This window comes from Colobus angolensis, unplaced genomic scaffold (genome assembly GCF_000951035.1).
Source record: "Colobus angolensis palliatus isolate OR3802 unplaced genomic scaffold, Cang.pa_1.0 Scaffold65, whole genome shotgun sequence".
Taxonomy (NCBI): Eukaryota; Metazoa; Chordata; class Mammalia; order Primates; family Cercopithecidae; genus Colobus; species Colobus angolensis.
This window is the reverse complement of record NW_012120154.1, coordinates 2,639,839-2,664,997: the sequence shown is the minus strand read 5'-3', so window position 1 is coordinate 2,664,997 and position 25,159 is coordinate 2,639,839. Positions and strand designations below refer to the sequence as shown.

General features: G+C 54.1%; 2 protein-coding genes and 1 pseudogene across 3 annotated transcripts in view; 1 reads left to right on the top strand and 2 right to left on the bottom strand.

Moving 5' to 3' along the window:
* The window catches only part of GTPBP1 (GTP binding protein 1), a 26,544-nt gene extending 16,853 nt beyond the window's left edge, over positions 1-9,691 (top strand). Inside the window, exons 6-12 of the mRNA XM_011964218.1 lie at positions 2,301-2,415; positions 4,003-4,147; positions 4,255-4,437; positions 5,208-5,343; positions 5,977-6,155; positions 7,419-7,619; positions 8,566-9,691. Of these exons, the coding sequence (XP_011819608.1) occupies positions 2,301-2,415; positions 4,003-4,147; positions 4,255-4,437; positions 5,208-5,343; positions 5,977-6,155; positions 7,419-7,619; positions 8,566-8,658 (1,052 nt within the window). The 3' untranslated portion in view covers positions 8,659-9,691. The remainder of the gene's footprint in view (positions 1-2,300; positions 2,416-4,002; positions 4,148-4,254; positions 4,438-5,207; positions 5,344-5,976; positions 6,156-7,418; positions 7,620-8,565) is intronic.
* On the bottom strand, positions 406-1,508 carry LOC105527776 (annotated as a pseudogene). The gene has a single exon (XR_001004268.1). The product of XR_001004268.1 is annotated as a thioredoxin-dependent peroxide reductase, mitochondrial pseudogene (transcript).
* Positions 9,692-12,718: 3,027 nt separating the features above from the next.
* Positions 12,719-25,159, bottom strand: part of SUN2 (Sad1 and UNC84 domain containing 2) — a 20,870-nt gene continuing 8,429 nt past the window's right edge. The window contains exons 9-19 of the mRNA XM_011964219.1: positions 23,975-24,099; positions 20,631-20,885; positions 19,818-19,895; positions 19,307-19,350; positions 18,544-18,709; positions 17,996-18,217; positions 17,618-17,702; positions 17,152-17,267; positions 16,867-17,034; positions 16,456-16,548; positions 12,719-14,379 (exon numbers count right to left, since the gene is read on the bottom strand). Of these exons, the coding sequence (XP_011819609.1) occupies positions 14,266-14,379; positions 16,456-16,548; positions 16,867-17,034; positions 17,152-17,267; positions 17,618-17,702; positions 17,996-18,217; positions 18,544-18,709; positions 19,307-19,350; positions 19,818-19,895; positions 20,631-20,885; positions 23,975-24,099 (1,466 nt within the window). The 3' untranslated portion in view covers positions 12,719-14,265. The remainder of the gene's footprint in view (positions 14,380-16,455; positions 16,549-16,866; positions 17,035-17,151; positions 17,268-17,617; positions 17,703-17,995; positions 18,218-18,543; positions 18,710-19,306; positions 19,351-19,817; positions 19,896-20,630; positions 20,886-23,974; positions 24,100-25,159) is intronic.

Here is a 25,159-nt window from a genome sequence, read left to right as displayed (position 1 = left end):
CCCGGCCAATGTGTTTATTTTTTTATATGCTCTGCATTGAACACTTCAGCAAAGAAAATAATTTCAAAATGCAATCCCTGGATCCAATAAATATCCTTTATAATCCATGACACTGATCAATATCTAGAAATATATGTAGACAAAGTTAGCTAATGAATAAAATAAATAAAATGACTATGTAAACTATAAATTTCAGGCATGAAGGATCATGTATGATCAGTTAAGTCACTCTGCCACTTTTTAAAATAATATGATTCACATTTGCTTCAATCACATAAACGTTCATTGCAGGAGTTAAATTTGACTGCTGATAACTGAAAGCTGTGATCTTTGTTAGCTTAAAAGAAAATTCAGTTTAATACAAAGACATTTAAGATGAAAACTTTAGGACCCTTGATCAGAAGCTTTCAATGTGTGTTGCTCTACTTTGTTGTAGGCAAGATTCAAGTAAGGCTAAGACAGAAGAGTGTTTCCATTGAAGACATGATCTAAGAATTGCCTTCTACAGAGGTGAATTATGTTCTGTAGAAACTAGCTAGTTAGCCACCAAGATGTTACCAATAAAGGATTCCTTGTACTAGCAACTAACCAAGCTTCAAAGGCCCTAGCCAGTATTACGAAAATAAAACATTTAGAGTAATATTTATGAATACAAACACAATTGGTTCCTTGCCTTCTGCAGATAGTCATCTATAAAATAAAAGGTTTCAAGTGTGGTTCTTCTCTGGGGTGAGAAGGTGCAGGTACACATGGGTGATCTACCGATTTACCTTCTGAAAGTACTCTTTGGAAGCAGCTGGATTTGGCTTGATTGCAGGAGAATCCGGTGTCCAGTTTGCTAGGCAGACTTCTCCATGGGTTTCTACATACTGGAACGCCTTCACCAAGCAGAGGGTCTCTTCCACGCTTCGGCCCACTGGGAGATCATTGATGCTCAAGTGCTTGATGACTCCATTGGGGTCAGTTATGAAGAGACCTCTTAGTGCAAGACCAGGACCTTCTAGCAGCTCACCATAGTCTTGGGCATTCGCTTAGTGAAATGTGACAAAGGTGTGATGTTCATGTGACCCAAACCGCCATTCTTTCTTGGTGTATTTATCCAGGCAACTAAAGTGGGAATCCACTGAGACCGCAACAACTTCACAGTTCACATCGTGAAATTCCTTAGCTTTGTCACTAAAAGCAACAATTTCTGTAGGACACACGAAGGTGAAATCCAAAGGATAGAAGAAAAGCACCAAATATTTCCCCTGAAAGTCATCAAGGCTTAGGTCTTTGAACTCTCTATTGACAATGGCTGTACCCTTAAATAGGGTGCATGCTAGGTGACAACAGGTGCATGTTATGAGGAGCTGGTGCTAAAGAATTTTGCTTGACCAGAACCAGACCATAATATGTTTGTCAAGCTCGTTCTTTCCAGAAGCAGCAGGCCTGAGGGCTGCAGTGGCAGAAATGCCCCAAGGAATGGCACTCACATGTCGGAGCAGCCTTCCCACAGCAGCTGCCATCTTCAGTGCCCGCGGGTGAAACTTGCTTTGTCTTGTACTTAGATCTTGGCCTGAATTTCCATCAGCCCAGAATCTTCTGCTACTTCCTCCCCTATAGTTCTTGTTCTGAGCACAGCCTAGAATTATCCTCTTCCTTGTTCCTTCTGGTTCCAAATGCAGAAATTTTGAGCTCCTGAATCTGGCATCTCTTTTCAGGTGACCCCAGGCCAAAGGAGTTGGGCTCTACCAGCTAAGCTGGATGTATATGGGGAAGTTTGGACAGAGGGTCTGATTACCTTTTACCACCAAAGCTTTGACACAGGGTTGCAGGACTAGGCCTTCGTGCCTTTCTCCCTCACTGCTAAAGATTGTAGAAAAGTATCCCTTTGGGAGGCCTCATAATAAGGTCTCTGTAGACTTCTAAATATCTAAGAGATCCTTTTTGTTGGATGAGATTTTTTTTCCAGGAAATAGTGCATTCTGAGAACTGAAGTGTGAACTGAATTGTTTTTCTTGGGAACCTTCAAGTCACATGCTTACAGGAGGCAGGTCGTCCAGACACAAGAGAAATCTGCCAGGTTTCAGATGCAGAACCCTAGAAAAGAGGCCCCATCTATGCTTTTCTTACTCTAGCAGCACCCAAAGTTTTGATCCTCGTTTTTGCTTCTCCAGGCATTGTGGCATTTAATACTGGTCCATCTATCTGGGTCTGTCTCCTGCTTGCATCAGTAATGAGTGGACCCATCTTGCTCTGGAAGCCTGGCCAAAGAGAAGGTTGTGTCCCCCTAATTCTGTTCCATTTCACCCTTTAAGAAACCCTGAAGCTGTTACAGCGCCTGCTGAAGTCACCAGGCTGCCGGAAGATCCCTGTGCTGGTGCAGAGCAAGGATGATGTGATTGTCACAGCCTCCAACTTCAGCTCCGAAAGGTAACGGGTAGGGAGCGCACACTTGAGACAGGCACCCTTGCAGGCAGGACCACAGTGAGTGATGGGCCTGGAGTGGCTGTCAGCTTGGGCATGAGGTCTCATGAAAACACCACATCAACACCTTTTCCTATTCAGAGATCAGAAGAAATAGAAGCTTCCGATCTTAGCCCAGGGTCTCCCAAGCCAGCATTGTTGCCCCGGGGCAATATCATGTAACCCAGATTGTGAGGTGCTGGCATTCCTGAGGTTGGCATCCTGGCTGAGATTTCAGTGTCCTTATCTGTGAAATGGGAATAACATTCCCTTCCCTGTAGGGCTCCAGTGAATGTTGGAAATGAATTATGTAGAGCACTTAATGCCCTGCCTGGCTGATGGATGGTAAATATGCAGCCATTTCTGTAACTCAGTTTTTTATATTGTTGTTCCTCAAAAGCTCACTAATCATAGATAAGTTTTGGCATTTACTCATTAGTGTATTCTTTCATTCCATAAATATTTACTGGATGTTTGTTCTGCCAGACTCTTCATCTAGACGTTGAGGATTCAGAGTTGAATTGAACACAGTCCTTATCCTCAAGGGGTTCAGCTCCTTGTTAGAGATGCTGTCTCGATAATGGTGAACTCTACCAATTTTGCCTCTTCGCCCAGAGCTTGGTCTATAGTGCCAGGCCCAGAGCAGCCTGGCTTTTTGCCTATGCCTCTACCCTGATGTGATCCTCAGTACCATCAGTTGGCCAGCAGAGGGGGCACGTTTCAGACAGCCCCATTTGAGCTTGTTGATATTGTCCAGTGCCTATTCTGTGCAGACACTATTCTAGGAGCTGTGGGGAATGTATAATTCCTGATTTCAAGGATTTTAATTCATTCACCCTGAGTAGGAGCGATAGAGACCATTTACAGGACTCCGATGAAAAATCAGATGCAGTCATGTGTAACAGAGAAAAAGCTCTCCAGGAACTCAGAGGAGTCAAGAGTGTCTACCCAGGAAGGGTTTCACGGAAGAAGTGGTATTTGAGATGAGCTCTGAAGGGTGAGAGGGCCTGGTAGTTGCATAAAAGGGAAAGAATTCAGGAAGGAAGGTCAGAGTGAGCAAATCCACAAGGGCAGAAAAGTGCCAAGGTTTTAGGAGAAGGGAAAGTTCTCTGGTGTGGCTGGAATATAGGAATTTGTGAGAAGTGAGTCTGCAGAGATGGCTACAAACCCAAGCAAAGGGCTGTGAGTGTTGGGAGAGGGATTTGGAGTGTCTTCTCTGCAGCGGAAAGGTGGTTAAGGATTTTAAGCAAGCATGCGTGTGCTTGAGGAAGAACAGTCATGAGGTTCCAAACTAGGGCAGTGGTGGAGGACAGAGAGGAGAGGACAGGTGTCAGAGACAGAACTGAGTGAGAGAAGAAGGCCTCAGAGCAGGGCTAGCCAGGAACTTGCTAGGTCAGGGCAGAGAGGTCAAGCCCTTGGAAGAGGGAGACGTGGGGTCATGAATAGCAGCATCTGCTCCTCGAGCCCTGTTGCTGCCCCTGCCCTGTGTCAGAGCAGGAGCTAGCCTCCTAAGCGCCTCTCTCCTTTCTTCCTTCCTCTCCTCCCTCTGCTTAGGATGTGCCCGATATTCCAGATCTCCAATGTTACAGGCGAGAACCTAGATCTGCTGAAGATGTTCCTCAACCTCCTCTCCCCCCGCACCAGCTACAGGGAGGAGGAGCCTGCTGAGTTTCAGATTGATGACACCTACTCCGTCCCGGTGAGTGGCTCTGGGCGGGTGGCTGGGTAGGCATTTCCTACAGTGGCATCAGGGGGTGGGTCTGTGCTGGGGATGCACTTATGAGGCCAGGGTCTTCTCCTTGGCAGGGTGTGGGGACGGTGGTGTCGGGGACAACACTGAGAGGCCTGATCAAGCTGAATGACACGCTGCTGCTGGGCCCAGACCCCCTGGGTAACTTCCTGTCCATTGCTGTCAAATCCATCCATCGCAAGCGCATGCCTGTCAAGGAGGTGCGGGGTGGCCAGACAGCATCCTTTGCGCTGAAGAAGGTGAGTAGCAATGATACTGAACACTCCCCTCAGACTCCATCATGCTAGGCTCTGGGCCAGATGCCTTACCCACTCCAGTGCTCATGGCTGCTCTGCAAGATCGGGATTACTGGCCTCATTTTTACAGATGATGAAACTGAGGCTCATAGCCCAGGGACTTGCTCAAGACCCACAGCTTGTAAATGCTAGAGTGAGGAACGCCTGCCTTCTCTGCTCTGTTCCTCCCTCTGGTGCCTGAGCAGGGTGGCCTGAGCTCAGTGGTGAGGTCAGATAGGAGTATCCTTGCTGTGCAAGGATCCTTCTACATAGGGCAGTTGGGATCTGTGCCAAATCCTCTTGCCATTCAGCCTTCTCTCTCTTGGGGTTTGGGGTGGGTTCTAGTTCTGGGGTCACCTACCTTTACCCACCAACTAAATTAACCAGGAAAAGTAGGACTTTCTTCCCCACAGTGGTCAGGTCATGCTCACCGGTTCCTTCCCCGTGAATGCTTGCCTGCCTTTGCTTCCTCATTCGTCCTTCATGGCCCAGCAGCTGAAGCGCTGATTCCTACATGAAGCCTTCCTGAACCCCAGTAGTAGTGTTGAGTCTTCCCATGGAGCACTGAGGCTGCTCGTGCTGTCCACCCTAGAAGACCTGTGGTCCAGGTGGTGAGGAAACCAGGCAGAGTTGGGGTGGTCCCTATCCCTAGAAAGACTCTTGGTCCCTGGGACCAGGGGTGAAATCAGAAGGCATCATTGTCCCTGAGGGCTGGGGCTCCCTCTTTCTTTCAGATCAAGCGCTCGTCCATCCGGAAGGGCATGGTGATGGTTTCCCCACGTTTGAATCCCCAAGCCTCCTGGGAGTTTGAGGCTGAGATTCTCGTCCTCCACCACCCCACCACAATTAGCCCGCGCTACCAGGCCATGGGTAGGTGTCTAAGGCCCTGGCAGCCCAGGAGGCCCTCGTGCTAGCTCCCCTCAGAAGGTGCTCCAGCAACCCAGGCCCCCTAGTTCCAGCTGCAGCTGGGCAGTAGGTCTCCTTCCTGTTTAGTGATGCCATTCCTTCTGTTCCACCCATGAGCTGCAGTGTTGATTCCTTCCCACAAACACTGAGGGCTGGGCTCTGAGGCCCAGACCTGACATCAGGGACCTCACATGCATTCCTTCAGCAAGGTCTGCTGAACGCTGCTGGATGCCCAGCGGTGTTGCTAAGGTGCTGGGAACAAAGATGAGGTCGATGGGCAAGGATCCTTCCCCGCAGAAACCCACAGTCCAGCGAGGAGGCGCATGTGCAGAGTGTGCTGTAATCCCAGGAACTAGGACCCTTGTCTGCACAGGGCCTGGGGTTGGGGGGTGATGGGGGGCATTAGCTGGAGGAAAATGTGGGAGATGGTAAGGCAGGATCAGAGCCAAGAGCAGGCTTCACAGGGGTCTGTAGCCCCAGAGATAAGCCCCCACCCTTCCACAGCTTAAGCGTATTTCATGCTTTCACTCACTGCCTCCCTTGTCCTGAAGCCACCAGATGGCTCCAGCCTATCCTGACCTCTGGCTCCCTTGACAGTGCACTGTGGGAGCATCAGGCAGACAGCCACCATTCTGAGCATGGACAAGGACTGTCTGCGCACTGGGGACAAGGCCACTGTACATTTCCGCTTCATCAAGACCCCTGAGTACCTGCACATAGACCAGCGGCTGGTGTTCCGGGAAGGCCGCACCAAGGCTGTCGGCACCATCACCAAGGTATGGCCAGGGCAGACCTTGCCTGCCTCCAGGAAGCACTCAGGGACCACCCTGAGCACAGGGCAGAGGTTTAGTCATTGCCATGGGAGAGCTGGACCCACTGAGGTGTAGCCTTGGTGCCATCTCTCTACTCCCTTAGAGGTATCCCATGGCCTCCTGTCCTGGGCAGTGGTGGTGACCATGGAGAGGAGAAGGTAGGGTTAGGGTATGGTTCGGAAAGTCTGGGCCCAGCCAGGCTCAGCCTCCAAGGTGCTATCACAGGTTCCTGTGGCCTCGCTGGGGCCATGTCTAAGGTCTCCTCTCAGAGCAGAGGTCTGGTTGGAGTGAGTGCAGGGAGTTATGGGCCTGAGTTCTCTTGGGGCTTAAGCTGTTTGTGTGTCCTGGACACTTGCCCACTGCAGACCTTGCCCTTGGTCTTGGAGGGGCATTTGATAGAGGGGTTTGACCCGTGCTCCGTACAAAGTAAGTACTGGCCCTAGCCTATCTGAGATCTTGGGATCAGTCTTTGGCTGACCTTGCCTCTAGAAAAGGCAAGGCATGGTCACCCTGGGGCTACAGATGTCCTCGAAGGCCTGCAAGCTCCTGGGACTGCTGAGTTTGGCCAAGCCTGCAGCAAACATTGTAATGTCCTCTGGGACTCACTGGGCTTCTTTTGTGCTTTGTATGAGAGAGAACTTGGGCCACAAGGGAAGATTGCAAGTCAGTTACTTCTGGCTGACAGCTTTCAAGATTTCTGATAGCCAAACTTCAAATGTTTCCAGCTGATGAGACATTGACTTGGTCTCTGGGAGGCCTGGAGTTAACACTTGCCCTAGACTTTTGTTATGGGAGCTGCAGCTCACGCTCTGAGAAGTCTCCACCAGCTTAGCAATGAGAGCCCGGAGCTCCACTCGCCAGGTTCTGTGCAGGCTCTGGGCTCTGGGGGCTGGACTGAGCGGGAGGTGGGAGCAAGGTTCACCGATTTCCCTGTAGGAACAACAGCTGTAGCAGAGAAGAGGATAGAGCCTTTCTGGGCTGGGCAGAGGCAGGAAGTGAGGCATGAGCCCAGGGCCATAGCAGTCCTGGGCTACTGAGCGGGGATGAGAATGCCTCTTCATCCCCATTGCCTCCTGTCATGTCCTTCCTGCCATCCGTCTTGCCCTGAACTGGCAAGATCAAGGAATGAGGAGTTCCTGGGAGAAGGGGGCTGGGGGTGGGGGGGAAGCCAAGCCAGTGCCACTGCCCTGCAGCTCCAGCCTCAGCCTCTCTCTGTGGCTCCCACAGCTCCTCCAGACCACCAACAACTCCCCGATGAACTCCAAGCCCCAGCAGATTAAAATGCAGTCGACGAAAAAGGGCCCCCTGACGAAACGAGACGAGGGGGGCCCGTCTGGCGGGCCAGCAGTAGGAGCACCCCCACCTGGAGATGAAGCTTCCTGTCCAGGGGCTGGGCAGCCAGCTGCGTCCAGCAGTCTCCAGCCTCAGGTGAGCGTGGGCCCCTCGTGGCTTTGGCACGGTGGTGGGGGCTGTGGCTTCTACCCTGATTTGGTGAGGGTGACATGTAGGCAAGCCTCAAGCCTGGCTAGAAGGTCTCCTCAACAACTCTGGCACTGAAGTGCTCCTAAGTGTGAGGCATTTGTCTCTAGAAGCTATAAGGCAGTGCTTTCCAAAGCAGGGAATACAGCCCACCTAAAACCAGTTTAATTGGCCCTAACTAGCATTTGGTTTTAATGAAAAAAAAAATAGAAAAGTGTCGAAGCTTCCCTTTCATAGTAAGTCTTGCAAGTATTGCTGGTGTGAGTGTCCAGGTGATATATGTGTGCACTGCAGTCCAGCAGGTTTGAGAGACACTGCCTTAGAGGGTCCTCCTCTGTCCTGTCCCTGACGTGCACACATCCTGAAGGGCAGGTGGCCTTGGGATGTGCCAGTGAGCCTCTTACCCGGCCTCTCCTGCCAGCTATCTCCTGCAGGCACTCTCTCCTGGCGTGAAGAAGGCCTGTTGCCCCTTGTACCCCTCTCCCCAGCATCTTTCTCCGTTGTCCCCTCATTGGAAAAGGAGGCTATGCCTGGATCTGTCTGTCCATTCTGTTATCTGTCTCCCATTGGGTCTTTCCTCTGCTTCGTTCGCTTCCTTTCTGTCTCTCCTGCTCTGCTTTGTGCTTCTCTGAACATCCGCGTCTCACACCCTCATCACATGTGTCCTACCCACCCTGTTAGGAAGGCAGGGCAGGCACTGGCTCCATTTTAGAGACAGAGGGGAGGTGTTGCATGCAGAGTGGCCCAGGAAATTCCTGGGCAGGCTGGGGTGAAGACAGACCACGCTGCCTGCTCATGCATCTTCCGTCCCCCTCTCCCCACTGCTCAGCCCCTTTGCTCTCTGGCCCTGCTCCCGATGGGCCAGTGCTTCTCAAGCTCCTTCTCTCTCTTTCAGCCCAAGCCCAGCAGTGGAGGCCGGCGACGAGGGGGCCAGCGCCACAAGGTGAAGTCCCAGGGGGCCTGTGTGACTCCTGCCAGCGGCTGCTGAACCTTCTCCCGGCCCACCCCCACCACCCAAGGGGTCATCATACTCTGGCCACCGTTCCACCAGATGGGCAGAGCAGCTATGACCGCCACCCAGCCCTTCTGCTCAGGCCACAGCCGGAGCCTCCGCATTGCCCCCACCCCCATTTTCCAGGGGGGTTGTAATTTATAAGCTGAGGAAGGCAGCCAGACCTGGGGGACTAACCATCTCCCACTGTCCTCCCCACCTTCTTCCTCACTCTCACATTTTTTGTACATCTGGGCCCTTAGTTTTTATTCTGTTTATTATACGTCTCTGTCTCTCTCTATTGTGTGTGTGTGTGTGGTGCAGGAGTGCCACCCCCAGGGCCACGTCAGCCCCTCTTTTCTCCTCCATGGCTGCCTGCCTGCATGTCTGTCTCTTTGAGAATCCTCGGGGCCGTCAGGGGATGTCAGGAGCGGAAGGAGCCGCTCCCCTATCTTGCTGCTCCTCTTGGCACTCAGGGGCCCCTTCCATGAAGACAGACTGGGTGGAGGGGCTTCTGGGATTTGGTGTCTGCTGCTGCCAGAGCAGGAACCCCCAGTCTAGGACTTGGGCATTTTAACAGAGAGAAAATAGTGGCTTCTCCTTTTCTCTCTCCTCCTTTTTCCCTTTAAGCCCCCAAACAGGTCATGCCAAAAGCTCTCTGGTTATCACCTGGAGACATGTGGAGGGGAGTAGTGATGAGATTGTAGGACACTCCCCATCCCGGGCCAGGGCTCTGACCCTGACCCTGGCCCTGACCCTGACCCTGGCCTTGGCCACTGACCCAAAGACAGCTGGTGGGTTTCCCCTTGGAGACAATCCTGCGTTTGCCTGGGCTGGCCCTGGCTGCCCTCAGCTTTTGCTGATCTGCCCGGCCTGGAGCCTCCCCTCACCCCGCTTCTTGTTGGGCCTCAGGCACTGGTTACCAAAAGGGTGTCTGGGTCTGCTCAGGATCATGTTTTCTAGCACCTCCTGTTGGAGGGGTGGAGGGATGTTCCCCTGAGCTAGGCTGAGACTAAAACCCCATCTTCCCCATCACGTCACCCCTGTGGCTGCTACAGGAGCACAGTAGTGAAGGCCTGAGCTCCAGGTTTAAGAGACAACTGGAGCGTGGGGAGGGCAGGTAGGGGTTAGTGAAAAGACACTTCCAGGGTTAGCACAGAGCATTTAGCCCTCTGGAAGAACCCCTGCCTGGGGTGGGACTGTGCAGGCCAGAGAAGGGGGCATGGGCCTGAACCCACCTGGACTGACTGGTGCACTGAAGCCACAGATGTAGGGTAGGCTGGTGGGCAGGGGTGGTTCCTTCTCTAGCCGGGGCAGACACCCAGCTGGCTGGGTCCTTCCTCAGCCTTGCCTCCTCCTGTCCCCAACCCTCTCCTTTCCTCCTGCTTGCGGACTGCTGGTCCCCTCTCCTCCCCTCCTTCCAGCTGTTTCTAGTTACCACCTACCCCTGGCCATGGACTGATCAGACCAGCATTCAAAATAAAAGTTTGTTCCAAGTTGATAGTGTGGTGCTCCCTGCCCAGCCCCTCCAGGTGGAGGTGCTGCCACGGGAACGCAGTTGCTCTGCCTGCCCTGGGGCCCCTGGCAACAGCTGGGAGCAGGGCAGTGCTGTGAGGAGCCCAGCTTCTCCGGTCAGGCAGGCGTGGCTTCCATGTTCAGGCTCCCTCACCAGCTGGTGACACGGGACAAGCTTACCAACCTTCTCTGAACCTCAGTTTTCTCATCTACAAGAGGCAAAGCCATACATCAAGGTTGTGTGGATTCAGAGAACGTGAGGCCCTGGGGTGTCCTGCACACGGGAAGGGGTTGCTCAGTGAGTGGTCTGCACGCCGCTAGCCACCCTGCCACCTCTGTGCCCTGGGCAGGCTCGAAGGGAGAGCTGTGGCTGAGACTGCCAGGGGTCTAGACGCACGCTCCTGTTGACATTCCCAGCAACCGCCCCTGAGGTCGATGTTGTGTTTTTCTTTTTCTTTTGTTTGAGACTTGAGTCTCGCTCTGTTGCCAGGCTGGAGTGCAGTGGCGTGATCTCTGCTCACTGCAACCTCCACCTCCCAGGTTCAAGCGATTCTCCTGCCTCAGCCTCCTGAGTAGCTGGGACTACAGGCGCACGCCACCACACCCAGCTAACTTTTTGTATTTTAGTAGAGATAGGGTTTCACCATGTCAGCCAGGATGGTCTCGATCTCCTGACCTCGTGATCCGCCTGCCTCAGCCTCCCAAAGTTTTGGGATTACAGGTGTGAGCCACTGCACCGGGCCTGTTCTGTTTTTCTAGTTAAGGGAACTGAAGCTCAGAAGTGTCACCAGCAGGTGTACATTCCCGTGCCAGCCTTGCCCCCCGGCTTTTCCCAGGCAGGCTCCTGCGTGTCCGCTGGCCCCAGCCCAGTCCTCTGTCTCTAGGCTGCTTCCCTCCTGCTCTCTGTCCTGACTCTGGCCCTGCTTACAGGGGCCACTACTTGCTGGTGCCTCCATAGCAAGCCTCTGGCATTGAGCCCCCTGGCATGGGAGGGGCTGTGGGGTCTGGGTTCCCACAAGGCTTAGCCATGGCAGAATCTCATTTTAACTCTTTGCCCCTACAAGCAGCAGTACTTGCCAGAACCATTCTTGGGATTCAGGAGCTCTGGCGACCACCTTGGCCTCTGGCCGCACTCAGGAGGGTGGGGTTGGATTTGTGTAGCTGCCAGGCCCACACCTGCCAGCAGGGGGCTGACTGGATCCATGCTTTACTGTGTTTAACGGGGGTAGCGGGGTCCCTACAGCCCTCCCAGCTAAACATTTGGAACAAAACACCAGCCCTTTTGTAGTGGATGCAGAATAAAATTGTTAATCCAATCACCTCGAATGGCAAGGCCTGACCCTTCTGTGTGTGCAGCAGGTGTTTGTGGCGTCCTTCCCAGGAGTAAGGCCTGTGTTTGATGGTGGGATGGGGATGGCCAGACCCCTGACGCCACAGTCAGGACTGTTCTGGCTTATCGGCCACCCTGGCACAGAGAAGGTCACAGGAATGAATATGCCACGCACAGGGGCAGCATAAATTTAGTTGGGTTGGGGGAAGTACTGTGGAACCAGCAGTGTGAGGGCTGTGCTGTGAGGACCCAGTAGGATTTGAATGTACAGATGGGCAGAGGGCACGTGCCCAGCCCAGGCTCTGGGCTCTTGCCACAGTGTGTGGCAACTTCCAGGGGCTTGCTTAGTGGTGCTGCACGGGGACGTCTCCTTTGTTGAGATGGCGCCAGAGGCAGAGCAGGTGTTAATGAAGGGGAGTGAGCACAGGACCAGCTGTCTCCCAAGAGGCTGAGGCACTGGCCAAGGCTTTGGGGGCTGGATTTGTGCCCCACCCAGCTCCTCTCTTGTGGCTATCTCCACAGCCCTCCCTACTGACTGGGTTCCTGGCTTTGTTTTCTCAGCCATGATGAGGAGCAGCCCTGGGCCAGGTGCCACAGTGTGAGAGGCTCCAGGGTCAGGCTATAGAACCACCCAAACCAGGTCTGGGGAGCTATCTGTGGGAAAGGTCAGGGCCTGTTTTTCTCCTCGACTTGGCAGCTGCTGGCTGTTCAAGGGACCTACCTGCTTGTCCCTTCCCAGCCACAGGTCCAAGAGGCAAACAGCGAATTCCCATGGAGGAGAATCACTGTACTCCAAGTGGACATGGCCGGTAGGTAAGTGTAACTTTTTCTGCTGCTGCTCAGTAGCACTGAGAGACAGGAAGGCACCCCCCCATCCCGCCACCCCGCCACACCCTTTGTGATGGGGTTATCAATGACAGCTAATAAAGCCACCTCACTTCTTCCTAATGCCAGCCCTTGACCCACAGACACTGGAGGAGGCCTGCATCAGGCCCCGCCCCCACCGCAACTGGGCTTTAGCTGAAAGTTGTGGGTGTCTGAACTTTAGGAATAAGTCTTCGGGGACATTCGTTTGGCCAAGAATTCATTCCCTCATCTGCCCAAGAGCAGCTGCCCAAGAGCAGCTGCCCTAGGTGATGTGCAAAGGTCATTTTCTCATCTGCCCAAGAGCAGGTGCCCTAGGTAATATGCAAAAGCCACATGTAGGCCACATCCCACAGCTCTTGGGCATCATTTATTTTTTGCATAGGCATAAATTAGGATCTGGAGATAAAAAACTTAAGAACCAATAGTGCAGCATTTGTGACAGGAGAGCGCAAAACAAAGCCTGGCTGCCTCGAGATGGAGCAGGGGCAGCCTCACCACCACCGCATCCAGCCTCAAGCTCCAGAGTGGATTTGAGGCTCGGCACTGCAGTGAAGGGGCCTGCCTGCCTTCTTGCCCCTTCCCCGCGGCCGGACCACCAGACACAGCTGGAACCAGTGCCCCAGGCCCCTCTCCATGGCCAGGAACAAGAAACTGAGTATCACCCAGTGCCCCACAGAACGGGGCTAGGAATCAAGCCCTTAGCTTTTCAGTTAGAAAAACAGACCTTGAAAAATATATACATAATACAGTGGGGCCTGCTGGCTCTAAAAGTCCCCTCCTCCCCCTTCCCTACCCAGGGTAACTTCTGCCAGCCTCTTCTCCCAGCCCCCACCAACTGCCCCACAGAGAACACACCAGAAGGGCCACTACCTGAACAAGAGCCCAAGGGGGTAGCCTGAGCAGAGGGCCCCTACATCAGGGGCTGGTTAGATCGGGGGGGCCAGTGCAGACAGACCTCCCACCCGGGTACCCTGAACGTCCCCATGAGAGCCCAGGAGTTCCATGCTCCCCACTCTTCTTGCTAACCCCAGATGCTAATCGCCCCAAAGACAGGTCTAGGTCTCTGTACCCCAGGAGAATGTGGAATGCAAGCTTGGGCACTGGCAGGTCCTGGCAGGAATGGGGAGCAGGGTGGGCCCCAACCCAGCATCAGGAGAGAGAAAAGCAACTACTGTCCCCAGCAGAGGGGAAGCCTACAGGGTTGGCCCTGGGCCTTAGAAGATCACAGGAGCCAGTCCCCTTTAGGGCACAAGAAGCCCCATGGCCCACTGCTACTCTACCCGGGACAAATACTTTTTGTCGAAGCCCCTCAGAGACCCTGTGGTTCAGGCTTCCCTAGGTGGAGGGCACTAAACTTGCAGGAGAGCTGGGCAGCTCTGCATCAGGCGCTTCCTACCTGGATAAAGTCCCATCCTGCCCTGGAGCTGAGCACCCTCCTCCCAGAGGGCCTCGCTTCCCTGCCCCGGGGCAGAGGCAGCTCACCTAGTCTAGGCCCTAGCTCGCCCCTCCCACAGCCCTGGCACCTGCTTCATCCATAGGCCTCCCTGCAGCAGCTCCCAGGCACCGGCCCCCAACCCCAGGCAACACCAGTCAGGTCTCACCTCTCCCAACATCCCAGACCCCCACGATATGCTACATATATACACACTCCCAGGATGGGAAGCAGACACCACGGGCACGGAGGGAAGGAAGAAGGGAGCTGCTGGATCCTGCTGACCTCCTCGAGCCAGCTGCTGCTCAGTAGACTCTGCCCGTCCTTCTCATCTGCATGGGGCCACAGGCTCCTGTCTTGTGCTCCTGGAAGTCAGAGCGCCGAGCAAGCGTGTGGGGGAAGCGGTGGGGTGCTGTTCACCCACTCCCAGATGGCTGGCAGCAGGCACCAGAAAGCAGGGCTAGTGGGCAGGCTCCCCATGCACTCTGAAGCGGTAGATGCAGGTGTACTCAGGGTGGCCCCAGTTAGTCAGGATCCGCAGCTCCACCACCTGGTATGTGGCCATCGAAGGGGCCTGAGGAGTAGAGAAGAAAGGGATTAAGAGCATCAGAGACCTGAGGCCTCACTGACAGACAAGGTGGGAAGGGGAAACAGCCTCGCCTAGGGCCAGATGGCTCCCCTGCTCCTCCCCTGGGGCTCTGAAGAGAACCGGGCTTCAAAAGCTCCGATCTTTAGTCTCCCAAGCAGTGTTTCCAGCCAGTGGGCTAAGGGGCCACCTGTAGCATGATTCATCTGAAGCCAGAATGAATTCATCCACAATTGCTTTTTTATTGTGATCAACAGATAGAACCACCTTCATAAAGGGCTTATAGATGCTGATGTGTGGCACACTTGATTCCTTTCTCAAGTGACCATCAGGCCTCTGTCTAGCGACAGTGTTGGGAACAGTGTTAGCAGCACATCTTACCCGGGCAGATGCCACAGGCCTAGCACACTGCTGGCTTGTCCCTTCTCTCTGGCACATCATTCTGTCCTCTACCCTGTTTTTTTTTGAGACAGGGTCTTGCTCTGTCGCCCAGGCTGGAGTGCAGTGGTGTGATCACAGTTCACTGCCTCAACCCTCTGGGCTCAAGGGTTAGCCTCCCCAGTAGCTGCGACCACAGGTGCCTGCCAACACACCCGGCTAAATTTTTTTTTTTTTTTTTTTGAGACGAAGTCTGGCTCTCTCGCCCAGGCTGGAGTGCAGTGGTCGGATCTCAGCTCACTGCAAGCTTCGCCTCCCGGATTTACGCCATTCTCCTGCCTCAGCCTCCCGAGTAGCTGGGACTACAGGCGCCCGCCATTACGCCCGGCTAATTTTTTGTATTTTTAGTAGAGAGGGGGTTTCACCGTGTTAGCCAGGATGGTCTCGATCTCCTGACCTCGTGATCCACCCATCTCGGCCTCCCAAAATGCTGGGATTACAGGCTTGAGCCACCGCACCCGGCCAATTTTAAAACATTTTTTGTAGAGACGGGATCTCGCTGTGTTCACCAGGCTTGTCTTGAACTCCTGGGCTCAAGTAATCCCCTTGCCTTGGCCTTGCAAAGTGCTGGGATTACAGGCATGAGCCACCTCTTCTGGTCTCTCTACTTTCCTAAAGAGAAATCCCAACCTCTCTCGAAGCCTAGTTACCACCTCAGAGCTGATGACAACTCAGTTCTTTCTGGCTCCCCTGACAGCTCCACCGGACTGTCCCATAGGTGCTTCAGACTCAGCCAGACCTGCTCCCTGCTCCGCATTAGCCCCCTTCCCAGTTGCTTCTTCCTCCCACCCCATCCAACCTGACATTCACGACCCTCCCTGATACATCTCTGTCCTCAATCCCAACGCCCCTCTCCCCCACCTATCCTGTTCTGGCTGCTTCCCCACAACCACTTCCTGACGGGTCTCCCAGGCCCCGGCTCGCCCCCTTTGAGTCATATAGTGATGTTAGTCAAATGGACATAGCTTTGTCACCTGAAGCACAGCACTGCCTCCCCCAGGCCCCTGAGGGCTGAATTCCTGCCTCTGCGGGCTCCTCTTCCTGCCACTGTCCCTTGTCCACCTCCCACTATCCCCCTGCAACCCAATTTTTCACTCCAGGATGCCCCCGGTGTGGGGCTTAGGCGACTAGTTTGTTCAAATGCAGGCTCTTGGGTCCTGTCAGCCCTAAGGAACCAGTCTCCTGGGGTGGAGACTGGGAATCTGCATTTCTAACTGACCTAGGAGATCCAATGCCCACTGAAGTTTAAGCCGCATGCACTGCCTGAGGCCCCAGCTGGCCTTGGGAGAATGCCCGCACCCTGGCACGTGCTGGCGGTGGCTCCTCAGATGCCTCTCCCAGCCTTTCTCTCCTGGCCACCCAACCCCTCCTGTGTAAAGCCTGCCTCCTGGTGTCCTTTTCCAGGAAGCTTCCCTTATGCTGCCCTTCTGGAAGGTGCCTTCCCCTGTGCTGACATCTGCAGGATGCGCCTTACACCCCATTTGGATGTCACATCTTGAGCTGTGGGAAAGGAGGGCAGGGCTTCCCTCTCTGAGCCCCATGCCCAGCAGGGTAAGTGTCCTGGGAGCGCCTGCTGCCTGGATGGGCGGTTTGCGCTGCTTCCGCTAGCACAGCAGCGTCCCGTACCTGAACGTGAAACGTCTGAATAGGCTCGCCGTCCTGATCGTAAGTGAACTTGCCAAGGAGTGTCCCCTCCTGCTGCAGGTCTTCATCAAAGCCCTGCAAAGAGAGTGAAGGCAAGTGTGGAGGGGCTGGAGCAGGGAGAACACCCCTCCCCACTCCAATCCCTGCTCCTCCCAGCCAGAAGGTCAGGCACCAGCGTGGCCTATGACAAGTCACTTAACTCTCTTGTGCCAGTTTCTGCCTCCAAAGCCTGAGGTAACACAGACTGAAACGCTGTCTCCCACCCTGGCTCCTCCTCTTCCAAATCCACTCCCCTCCCTCCCAGTCCAAGGGTGACCCTGACGTGATCCTCAGTAGAGAGGCCCACAGGATCCTCCTGCAGCCCCCTGGCCCCACCACGGGACAGATACTCACAAAGATGGCGAAGTCCTTGGGAGCACTGGAGATGGTGCTGTTGGGTGACAAGGCCTTGGGCACATGCTCTAAGGTAACGGCTGTGGGGCGGATGCGAGCAGAGAGGCGGACCACGGCGAAGCCCTGGGGCCCCTGGAAGGCCCAGCAGTTGCCTGGGTGCACATCTGGCTGGAGGAGCAGAAAGTCATGTCAGACAGGGCCCTGAGTCTAGCTCTTGCTGACCCCGGATGGGACCGGCCCCCAGTGTGCTCAGAGCCCCTGCTACTGTGCTTGCCAGGTGCCCACCTGGAGGATGACTCGGGGTGACTGGGAGTGGTACCACAGGGGGATGCCGAAGAGGCTGAGGAGGGCCGTCTTGGTCTCGTAGGTCTCAGAACATCGGGTGCTGATGACGCTGGCCCCTGAGACAGGAAAGGAACGCAGGGTGAGCTCCCGCACGGCAAGAGGGCCCAGCTCAGGCCATTGGCTGTCTCCTCGCGGAGGGCAGACGGCAGATGCCCCAGGTCTAGTCTTTAACCCTAACCCAGATGCCTAGAGCAACTTTAAAGGTTAGCCTCTCCCCAGCCCAGGATGGTGCTCGGTACGTCCCGACTTGCCTGAATTGCCACTTGCCTTGTGGGGATTCTAGGTTTGGGTAACCTGCTGATCCTGAGCTTTGCTTGCTCTGCCCCACCACCAGCCTGGTAGGTGCCAGGGGACCGGCCATTGTGGGGCCCAGGACAAGGCAAAGCGAGGAAAGCAGGGCACGTACCTCCTGACTCCAGGGCATAGTCCGCCAGCCCAATGCGGTCTTCACTGTAGCGCTGCAGGGCCTGCTTCACGATGCGGTGCACCTGCTGCAATGCGGGCACCAGGAGACGGTTGTGGCAGGGAGCAGACATGTCCCCTGTCACCTCGCGGCCGTGGGCCAAGGACCCATGGGCTGACCCCTTCTAGGCTTGCACTGTGCTGGTGCCCAGGCAGATGTGGGCACACTGCCACCCACCCATGCCGGCCCCACAGCATGCAGAGCCTCCTGCTTGGCACTTCCATCCTGGAACCTGCCAGGGAGCTGGTAGTGTGGGACTGTCCAGGGCTCCCAGGGAGGAGAGCTGTAGGTGGGTGTGTGGAGGGGGCATGTGGGCCTCACCTCCTCTGTCACTCCAATCACACCTTCTTTCTGCAGTGTCACGCCCAGGGAGGCTGCGGCTTCCCTGGCCGACTTGCCCTGCATCTCTGCCACATGGGTGAGGATCTTGCTCTCCAGCTCTCGCAGCTGAGCTTGCATCTCCTCTCTCTGAAGGAGCCCCATGCGGCCCCCTCCGCCTCGGGCAAGGAACTGACTGATCCAGGCTGGGAACTGAGATTCCACCTAAAGGAACCAAAAAGGGTGTCACCCTGGGGGGCTTGCAGGGACAGCAGGAGCTGCTATGACAGGGTCAGTGCTTAGCTGGATAGCAGGGACAGGGTAGGAGGGAGGCCACTGGAGGAGAGTTATGAACACTCTCCATGGGCACGGACAGAAAAACGGGAAGAATGCCTGTCAATGAGAGCCCACATGTGCCAAGGCCAGCGCCACAGTCTCTTGGGCATAACAGAGGCTGCAGGGGCAAGGGGTGCCTGCTTTGCAGGCCCCAGGACACGTGGTCTCAGAGGAGGAGGAGAGGGACCAGCAGGGCCCTGGTGGTTCCCACTCACGTCGTCCCGCACGGCCTGGATCTGCTGGGGCAGCAAGCCCACTTCATCCGCCACTAAGCTCTGCTTCAGCGCCAGAGCCGCCAGCTCCTGCTGCAGGCCGGCCAGCTGGTCCTCCAGCCGCCTCAGCTCCTTCACAGAGCTCTCCCGGAAGAACTCCTGGGTCATGCTGGTCCCAGAGAGAGAAGAGTAAGCCTCAGATCTCTTTGGTGGGAGGTAAGGCCACACCGAAGAAGAAAGAGGACTCCCTAGTGGGTTCCTGTCCTGACAGCGGGTGTCCAGCACTCATCATGAACCTGAGAAGGGGCAGGGCCTCTCCTGGGGGTTCTGGCTGCAGAACACAGTGCAGGTGCCCAGGAACTGGCCTGCCTGTGCCAAGGAGCTAATTCTGAGCCTGCTCCCTTTCTAAGCCCAGAGTCCATAATTTACTCTGCCTCAGCCTCTCACATCTTCCACAAGCATGGACATCTGGGGCATGGGAAGGCGGTTATGTGAGGCTGTAAGAAAGGATGCTATGTCTATAAATGAATCCAGGTCCTCTCATAGGGCCTGCCCCCCGCCCTCAGGATCCCCCTGCTAACCTCCATGGCACCTCAAAGACAGGCCCTGGGCAGGGGTCCTGAGCTGGGCTTCAGCCCCTCCCCACAACCCTCTGCTTGGCAAGACAATCAGAACTCTCTCTCTGGGGCTCTGCTCCCCAGTCGTGCCTGGAGAGTGGGTGGGGCTGGGGAGGAGCAGGCCAAGGCCAGCTGGTGGTGCCCAGTACCTTTGCCACTCTGACTTAAGCTGCTGGATGCGAGCCTCGGACTCCTGCGTAGGAAGAAGAGACAAACACAAGAAATGCCCAGCTCAGAAACTGATGTTCCAAGCTCAGAAATTGGTGTTCCAGAGTAGGATCTGCTGTCTGTTAGCGTCTTTGCTTAACCACACCCCTGCCCAAGGTGTGGTTGCTGAGCCCTGCAGCAAAAATCAAACTGGCCTCCTGGTCAAAGCCCTCATGAGTCTCGTCCGTGTCTAACACACTGAGGTATCCGTTCACCCACACTCAGCACGTGCACACCAGCATGGCAGGCCGCTGTGCCCCGGCACACCCCAGGGAGCCCCTGCACAGCTCTCCAACTAAGGGGTCAGGGGCCAAACAGAGAAGTCAGAGGAGGGCACGTCCCTCCCTATGCAACACCCAAGCAGTCCCTTTGGAAGGGCTGAGGGGTCTGAGGTGAACATGTTGGATGGGGCCAGGACCCGGTGACAGGCCCTGAGTGCCCAAGCCCGCTGACCTGGGAGGCCCGGACGATCTTCTTGAAGAGGTCTTCTGAGTCTTGCTGATGCTCTGCTCTCAGGGCAGACAGTTCTTCCTGTCAGACAGCAGTGAGAGGACAGGTCTGACAGAGTCATGCTTATAAGGACCCTTATGACTAGGAAGTGGTGGAACTGGAATTCAGACAACGTGTTTGCTTCCAAAGCCCTGGCTGGCTCTCAGCCTTCAGGCTACATTGCTTCTCTGAACCATGCAAGACTCCTGCTTCATCTCCACTGCACACCTGTGTGGTGTCAGGCACCACGCGGGGGCCTTCTACTCACTATGGGGGTGGGGGAGACATGATGGCCTCCATCAAAGAGGAGGAAACTGAGGCTTAGAGAAGGTGAGGAAGCCTGGCGTGGTGGCTCATGCCTGTAATCCCAGGACTTTGGGAGGCCAAGGTGGGGAGATCAATTGAGGTCAGGAGTTCAAGACCAGCCTGGCCAACATGGTGAAACCCTGTTTCTACTAAAAATACAAAAAAATTAGCTGGATGTGGTGGTGCACGCCTGTAATCCAGCTACTTGGGAGGCTGAGGCAGGAGAATCACTTGAACCCGGGAGGCACAGGTTGCAGTGAGTCGAGATCGTGCCACTACACTCCAGGCTGGGTGACAGAGTGAGACCATGTCTCCAAAAAAAAAAAAAAAGAAGAAAAAGAGAAGGGGATTAACTGCCAAATGGCAGAGCTGTCTGATCCCAAATGGCACTTGTTCTCTCTCTTGCTGGCCACCTTCAGGCGTTCCTACGGGTGTCACCCACCTCCCACCCTAAGGTATTCTGCCTCCTACCTGGATGCGAGCAGCAGCTTCCCTGCGGAAATCCTCCTTAAGGGCAGCTTCACGGCGGCTCACCAGCCCCTCCAGCAGTGCCAGGGTGTCCTCGTGGCTCAGGCCACCACCGCCTCCCTGGCCAGGAGCCCCTTGCCGCAGCTCTAGACGTTCCAGCCGCATGGCCTCCTTCTGCCAGTTGGAGGAAAATTCAGCAGCAAGAGCTTCCAGACGCCGCTCCAGAGAGTGTACTCGGGACATAACACGCTGCTCAGCCTGGCAGGGCGGAGAGAGAGCCACTGAGTGAGACAGTGCTTCCCAAAGACCACCCCGACACAGCCAACACAGAAAGAAAGGGAAAAGATTCCACAGATATTCCAGCATAAGTCCATGCAGGGCCAGCTGGAGCTCATAGGCAGGGGCTGCCAACCTCTGAGCTGGAGGTGCCGGGAGCTGGGGATCACTGGGTGCTGGTCACAGAGGAGGGTCCCTGAGGACACAGTACAGAAGTCTGATCCCAGAGGAGGAAGGAAGGTGGGCCGGGGAGAAGGTTTGAGTGCAGCGATGGTCCAAGAGGAGGACTGGAAGCTTCAGGATGGCTGCAGGGGGCCATGGACCCTGCTGGCCTGAAGCTCACTCCTTCCCTGCCTCCTGCAGGGGCAGGGGAGCCAGGGCTGTGAGTTCAGCCTGTGGACTCTCAATGGCTTTCACTCTTTTCCTAGGGAACTATGGCTAAGAGACAGAATAATTGGAAAATATGTTCTTTTTCTTCTTTAGCAGGATGTCCCACAGAGAAAATGGAGTAAATGTCATTTGGACTGAGGGTGGCATTTGATAGTGTGTCATGAATTTGAGAACGTTGTTGGCTTAACAACAAAATCATTGCCAAGAGAAGTGATAAAAACTGTCAAATAAAGGGCAGGGAGCTACTGAGCAGCAGAGGCTCTGAGTTTTAGAAATTTTGGTTTTTAAATAGGCACTACATTTGCATGACTCAAAAAGCACACAAAAAGGCTGGATGTGGTGGCTCACGCCTGTAATCGCAGCACTTTGGGAGGCCGAGGCTGGTGGATCACCTGAGGTCAGAAGTTCGAGACCAGCCTGGCCAATATGGGGAAATCCTGTCTGTACTAAATATACAAAAATTAGCTGGGGATGGTAGCAGTCTCCTATAATCCCAGCTACTCAGGACGCTGAGGCAGGAGAATCGCTTGAACCCGGGAGGCAGAGGTTGCAGTGAGATGAGATCATGCCACTGCACTTTAGTCTGGGCAACAAGAGCAAGACTCTGTCTTAAAAAAAAAAAACAACCCACAAAAACCAGCAAAAAATCCTCTGCCCCATCCCCCTAGTTGCCTCACCACCAGCCTCTCCCAGACCAGGAAGCTGTTTTTATTTTAACTTCATGCAAATATTGCTAATATAAAATGTATATATATATATTTTTTTTTTCTCTTTTTTTTTTTTTACAAAAGAGATGGCTCTGAAATTGAACTGTATTTAATGTCTTTAATGGTGAAAAAAGGAAAAGTCATAGATGACATGTCATTATTTTGTAAAACAGTAAGATCATGGTCTGGTACTCACTTTGGCAGCACATATAATAAAACTGGAAAGATCATGGTCTGGAAAGTAATATATGGTTAAACATGTGATACTGGTTGGATGCGGTGGCTCACACCTGTAATCCCAGCACTTTGGGAGGCCAAGGCGGGTGGATCATGAGGTCAGGAGATAGAGACCATCCTGGCCAACATGGTGAAACCCTGTCTCTACTGAAAATACAAAAATTAGCTGGGCATGGTGGTGCGTGCCTGTAGTCCCAGCTACTCAGGAGGCTGAGGCAGGAGAACCGCTTGAACCCAGGAGGTGGAGGCTGCAGTGAGCCGAGATCATGCCACTGCACTCCTGGGTGACACAGCAAGCTTCTGTCTCAAAAAAAAAAAAAAAAAAAAGAAAAAGAAAAGGTGATACCATGCCAGGTGCAGTGACTCATGCCTGTAATCTCAGCACTTTGGAAGGCTGAGGCAAGAGGATTGCTTGAAGCCAGGAGTTCAAGACCAGCCTGGACAACATAGTGAGACCCTATCTCTACAAAAATTTTTTTAAAAATTAGACAGACATGGTGATGCACACCTGTAGTCCTAGCTACTTGGCAGGCTGATGTAGGAGGATCGCTTGAGCCTGGGAGTTCAAGGTTACAATGAGTTATGATTGTACTACTGCACTCCAGCCTGGACAACAGAATGAGACCCTGTCTCAAACAATTTTTAAATGAATAATAAAAATATGATACTAAGTTAAATTCAGTGAGGTGTAAGTGCAACTCAAATAACTATAATTAGAAAATGAAGAGTTTTATTAAAAATACAGACAGGGCCTCACTGTGTTGCCTAGGTTAGTCTCGAACTCCTGGCCTTAAGTGATCCTCCCACCTTGGCCTCCAAAGTGCTGAGATTACAGGTGTGAGTCACCAGGCCTGGCCTAGAGGTTTAAATTGTCAGTATCAGGACCTGTGCTCACCTTGCTTTCTGGTTATGCTTAACTGCAGGCTCCTTGAGGGCACAGCCTGGGCCTGATCCATCTTTCGACTCTGGCAGATTATAAAAATGGCCACTATTCCTCACTTCTCCCTGCAGCTGCACCTCTGCCATGCGACCTTGTGCGTTCTCTTGCTGAGAGGTGAAGTCTATTTCCCTCTCCTTAAATCTGGATTTGGCTCTGAGATTTGCTGTAGCCAACAGAATGTGGTGGGAGTGATGGTGTACTGGTTCTGGATCAAGGCCTCAAAGGTCTGGCTGCCTTGGTTCTCTCTTGAAACCCTGCCTGGGTGCGGTAAGAAACAGCTGGGGCTAGCCTGCCAGGTGAGCAAAGTGCACATGGAGTACAGCTGTCCTAGGCAAGGGCCTCGGCCAGCTGGCCCCCAGCTGACCCTGCCAGCCAACTGCAGACAGACAGATCCACACAGGCAAGTACGAGCCCAGCCAAGATTGCTTCTCTTTTCTCAGACCAGAAAGACCACCCAGATAACCCACAGACTCATGAACTAATCAAACGCTTGTAGTTTTAAGCCACTGCTTTTAGGGGCAGATTATCTGTGGTAAGAGGTAACTGACTGAGATATTACCTTAGTCATAGAAGGTGCTCAGTAAATATTCGTGAAGCAGTATCAAAAAGGAACAAAGTAGACAAGACAATTTGTTGGATTCCTTTTCTTTCTGTTTTCTGTGCTTCGTAGGGTGGCAACTAATAGTACGCCTCAGCTTTGTGTATATGGTGTGAGGTAGGCTGAGGGCGCACCCACCACTTTCACTGTCACCTAATTATTGTTAAACTCTTGGGAGCTACCACCCTTAGAGACTCACCTGGAAATGTGACGAGTCTCTGGATTCCCAGCCCTCATCCTGCCTCCTGCTGTCCTTCGCTGCCCACCAGGAAACCAAAGCAGGGTGGAATGTCTGCAGCCCATAGGGGTAGAAATACCAAGCGCCTGTGCACAGGGGAGAGGGTGTTACCCCAGCTGGGCCTCCAGCAAGAGGCGCGTGCCAGGGAGGATGGCTGCCTGATCCCTGCCAGTGCTCGTGGCCTGTCCCACTCGTGGAGCTGTGCCCTTCCAGAACCATCAGAGGGATGCAGATGCCCCCATTCTCTGAGGTTGCAACTTCCACCCGACAACCTCAGAGTATATTCATTCTCACAGTCCCGCGGGAATCCTTCATCTTTCTATAAATGGGAAAACTTGGAGGAAACATTTTGAACGAGTTAGGGATGATCCAGGGTACAGCCCAGAGGACCTGATGGTGGTTCTCAGCCCTGGATGTCAGAATCACCTGGGGAGCTTTTAGTACAGCCAGGCCTGGCCCTGCCCTCTGAAGAGCAAGCTAATTGGCCTGGGGTGGGGCCCTTGTTGAGGTGGGTTTGTAAACCTCCCTGGTGACTGTCATGGGCTGCCATGGCTGAGAATCACTGAAACAGAAAGCACCACCCCCTCTAAGAGAAGCTGCTCGCTGCCCAGACATGAGCACCAAGCTGCAGCCACACAGACATGTTCATTCTGTTGTCAGGGCCGTCTGTCTGAGACCTGTTTACTCCTGAGCTCTGGGGCAGGTGGCGGGGGAGTGGGAGAGGGAGGGCTTTCTGTCCTGATAAACCTCCATTTGCTACTCAAGCACCAGTGGTTGGCAGGTGCAAAAGGAAGCTCATGCCCGTGGGGCTTGAAGTCCAGCGTGGACATGGCCCTCATGCACACGCTCCCTGAACAGGTCACTCAGCCCCCTCCACTCGCATTTCCACGTGATAGGTTCACAGCACCGACTATAGCAACCCCACGAGGCCATGGTGAAGCTCAAATTAAACTGAGATAATGCATGAGAAAGTGCTCTCTGGGTACATTGCTATGCAATTATAAAGAATCACTGACTGGGCCGGGCGCGGTGGCTCATGCCTGTAATCCCAGCACTTTGGGAGTCCGAGGTGGGCAGATCACAAGGTCAGGAGATCGAGACCACGGTGAAACCCTGTCTCTACTAAAAATACAAAAAATTAGCCAG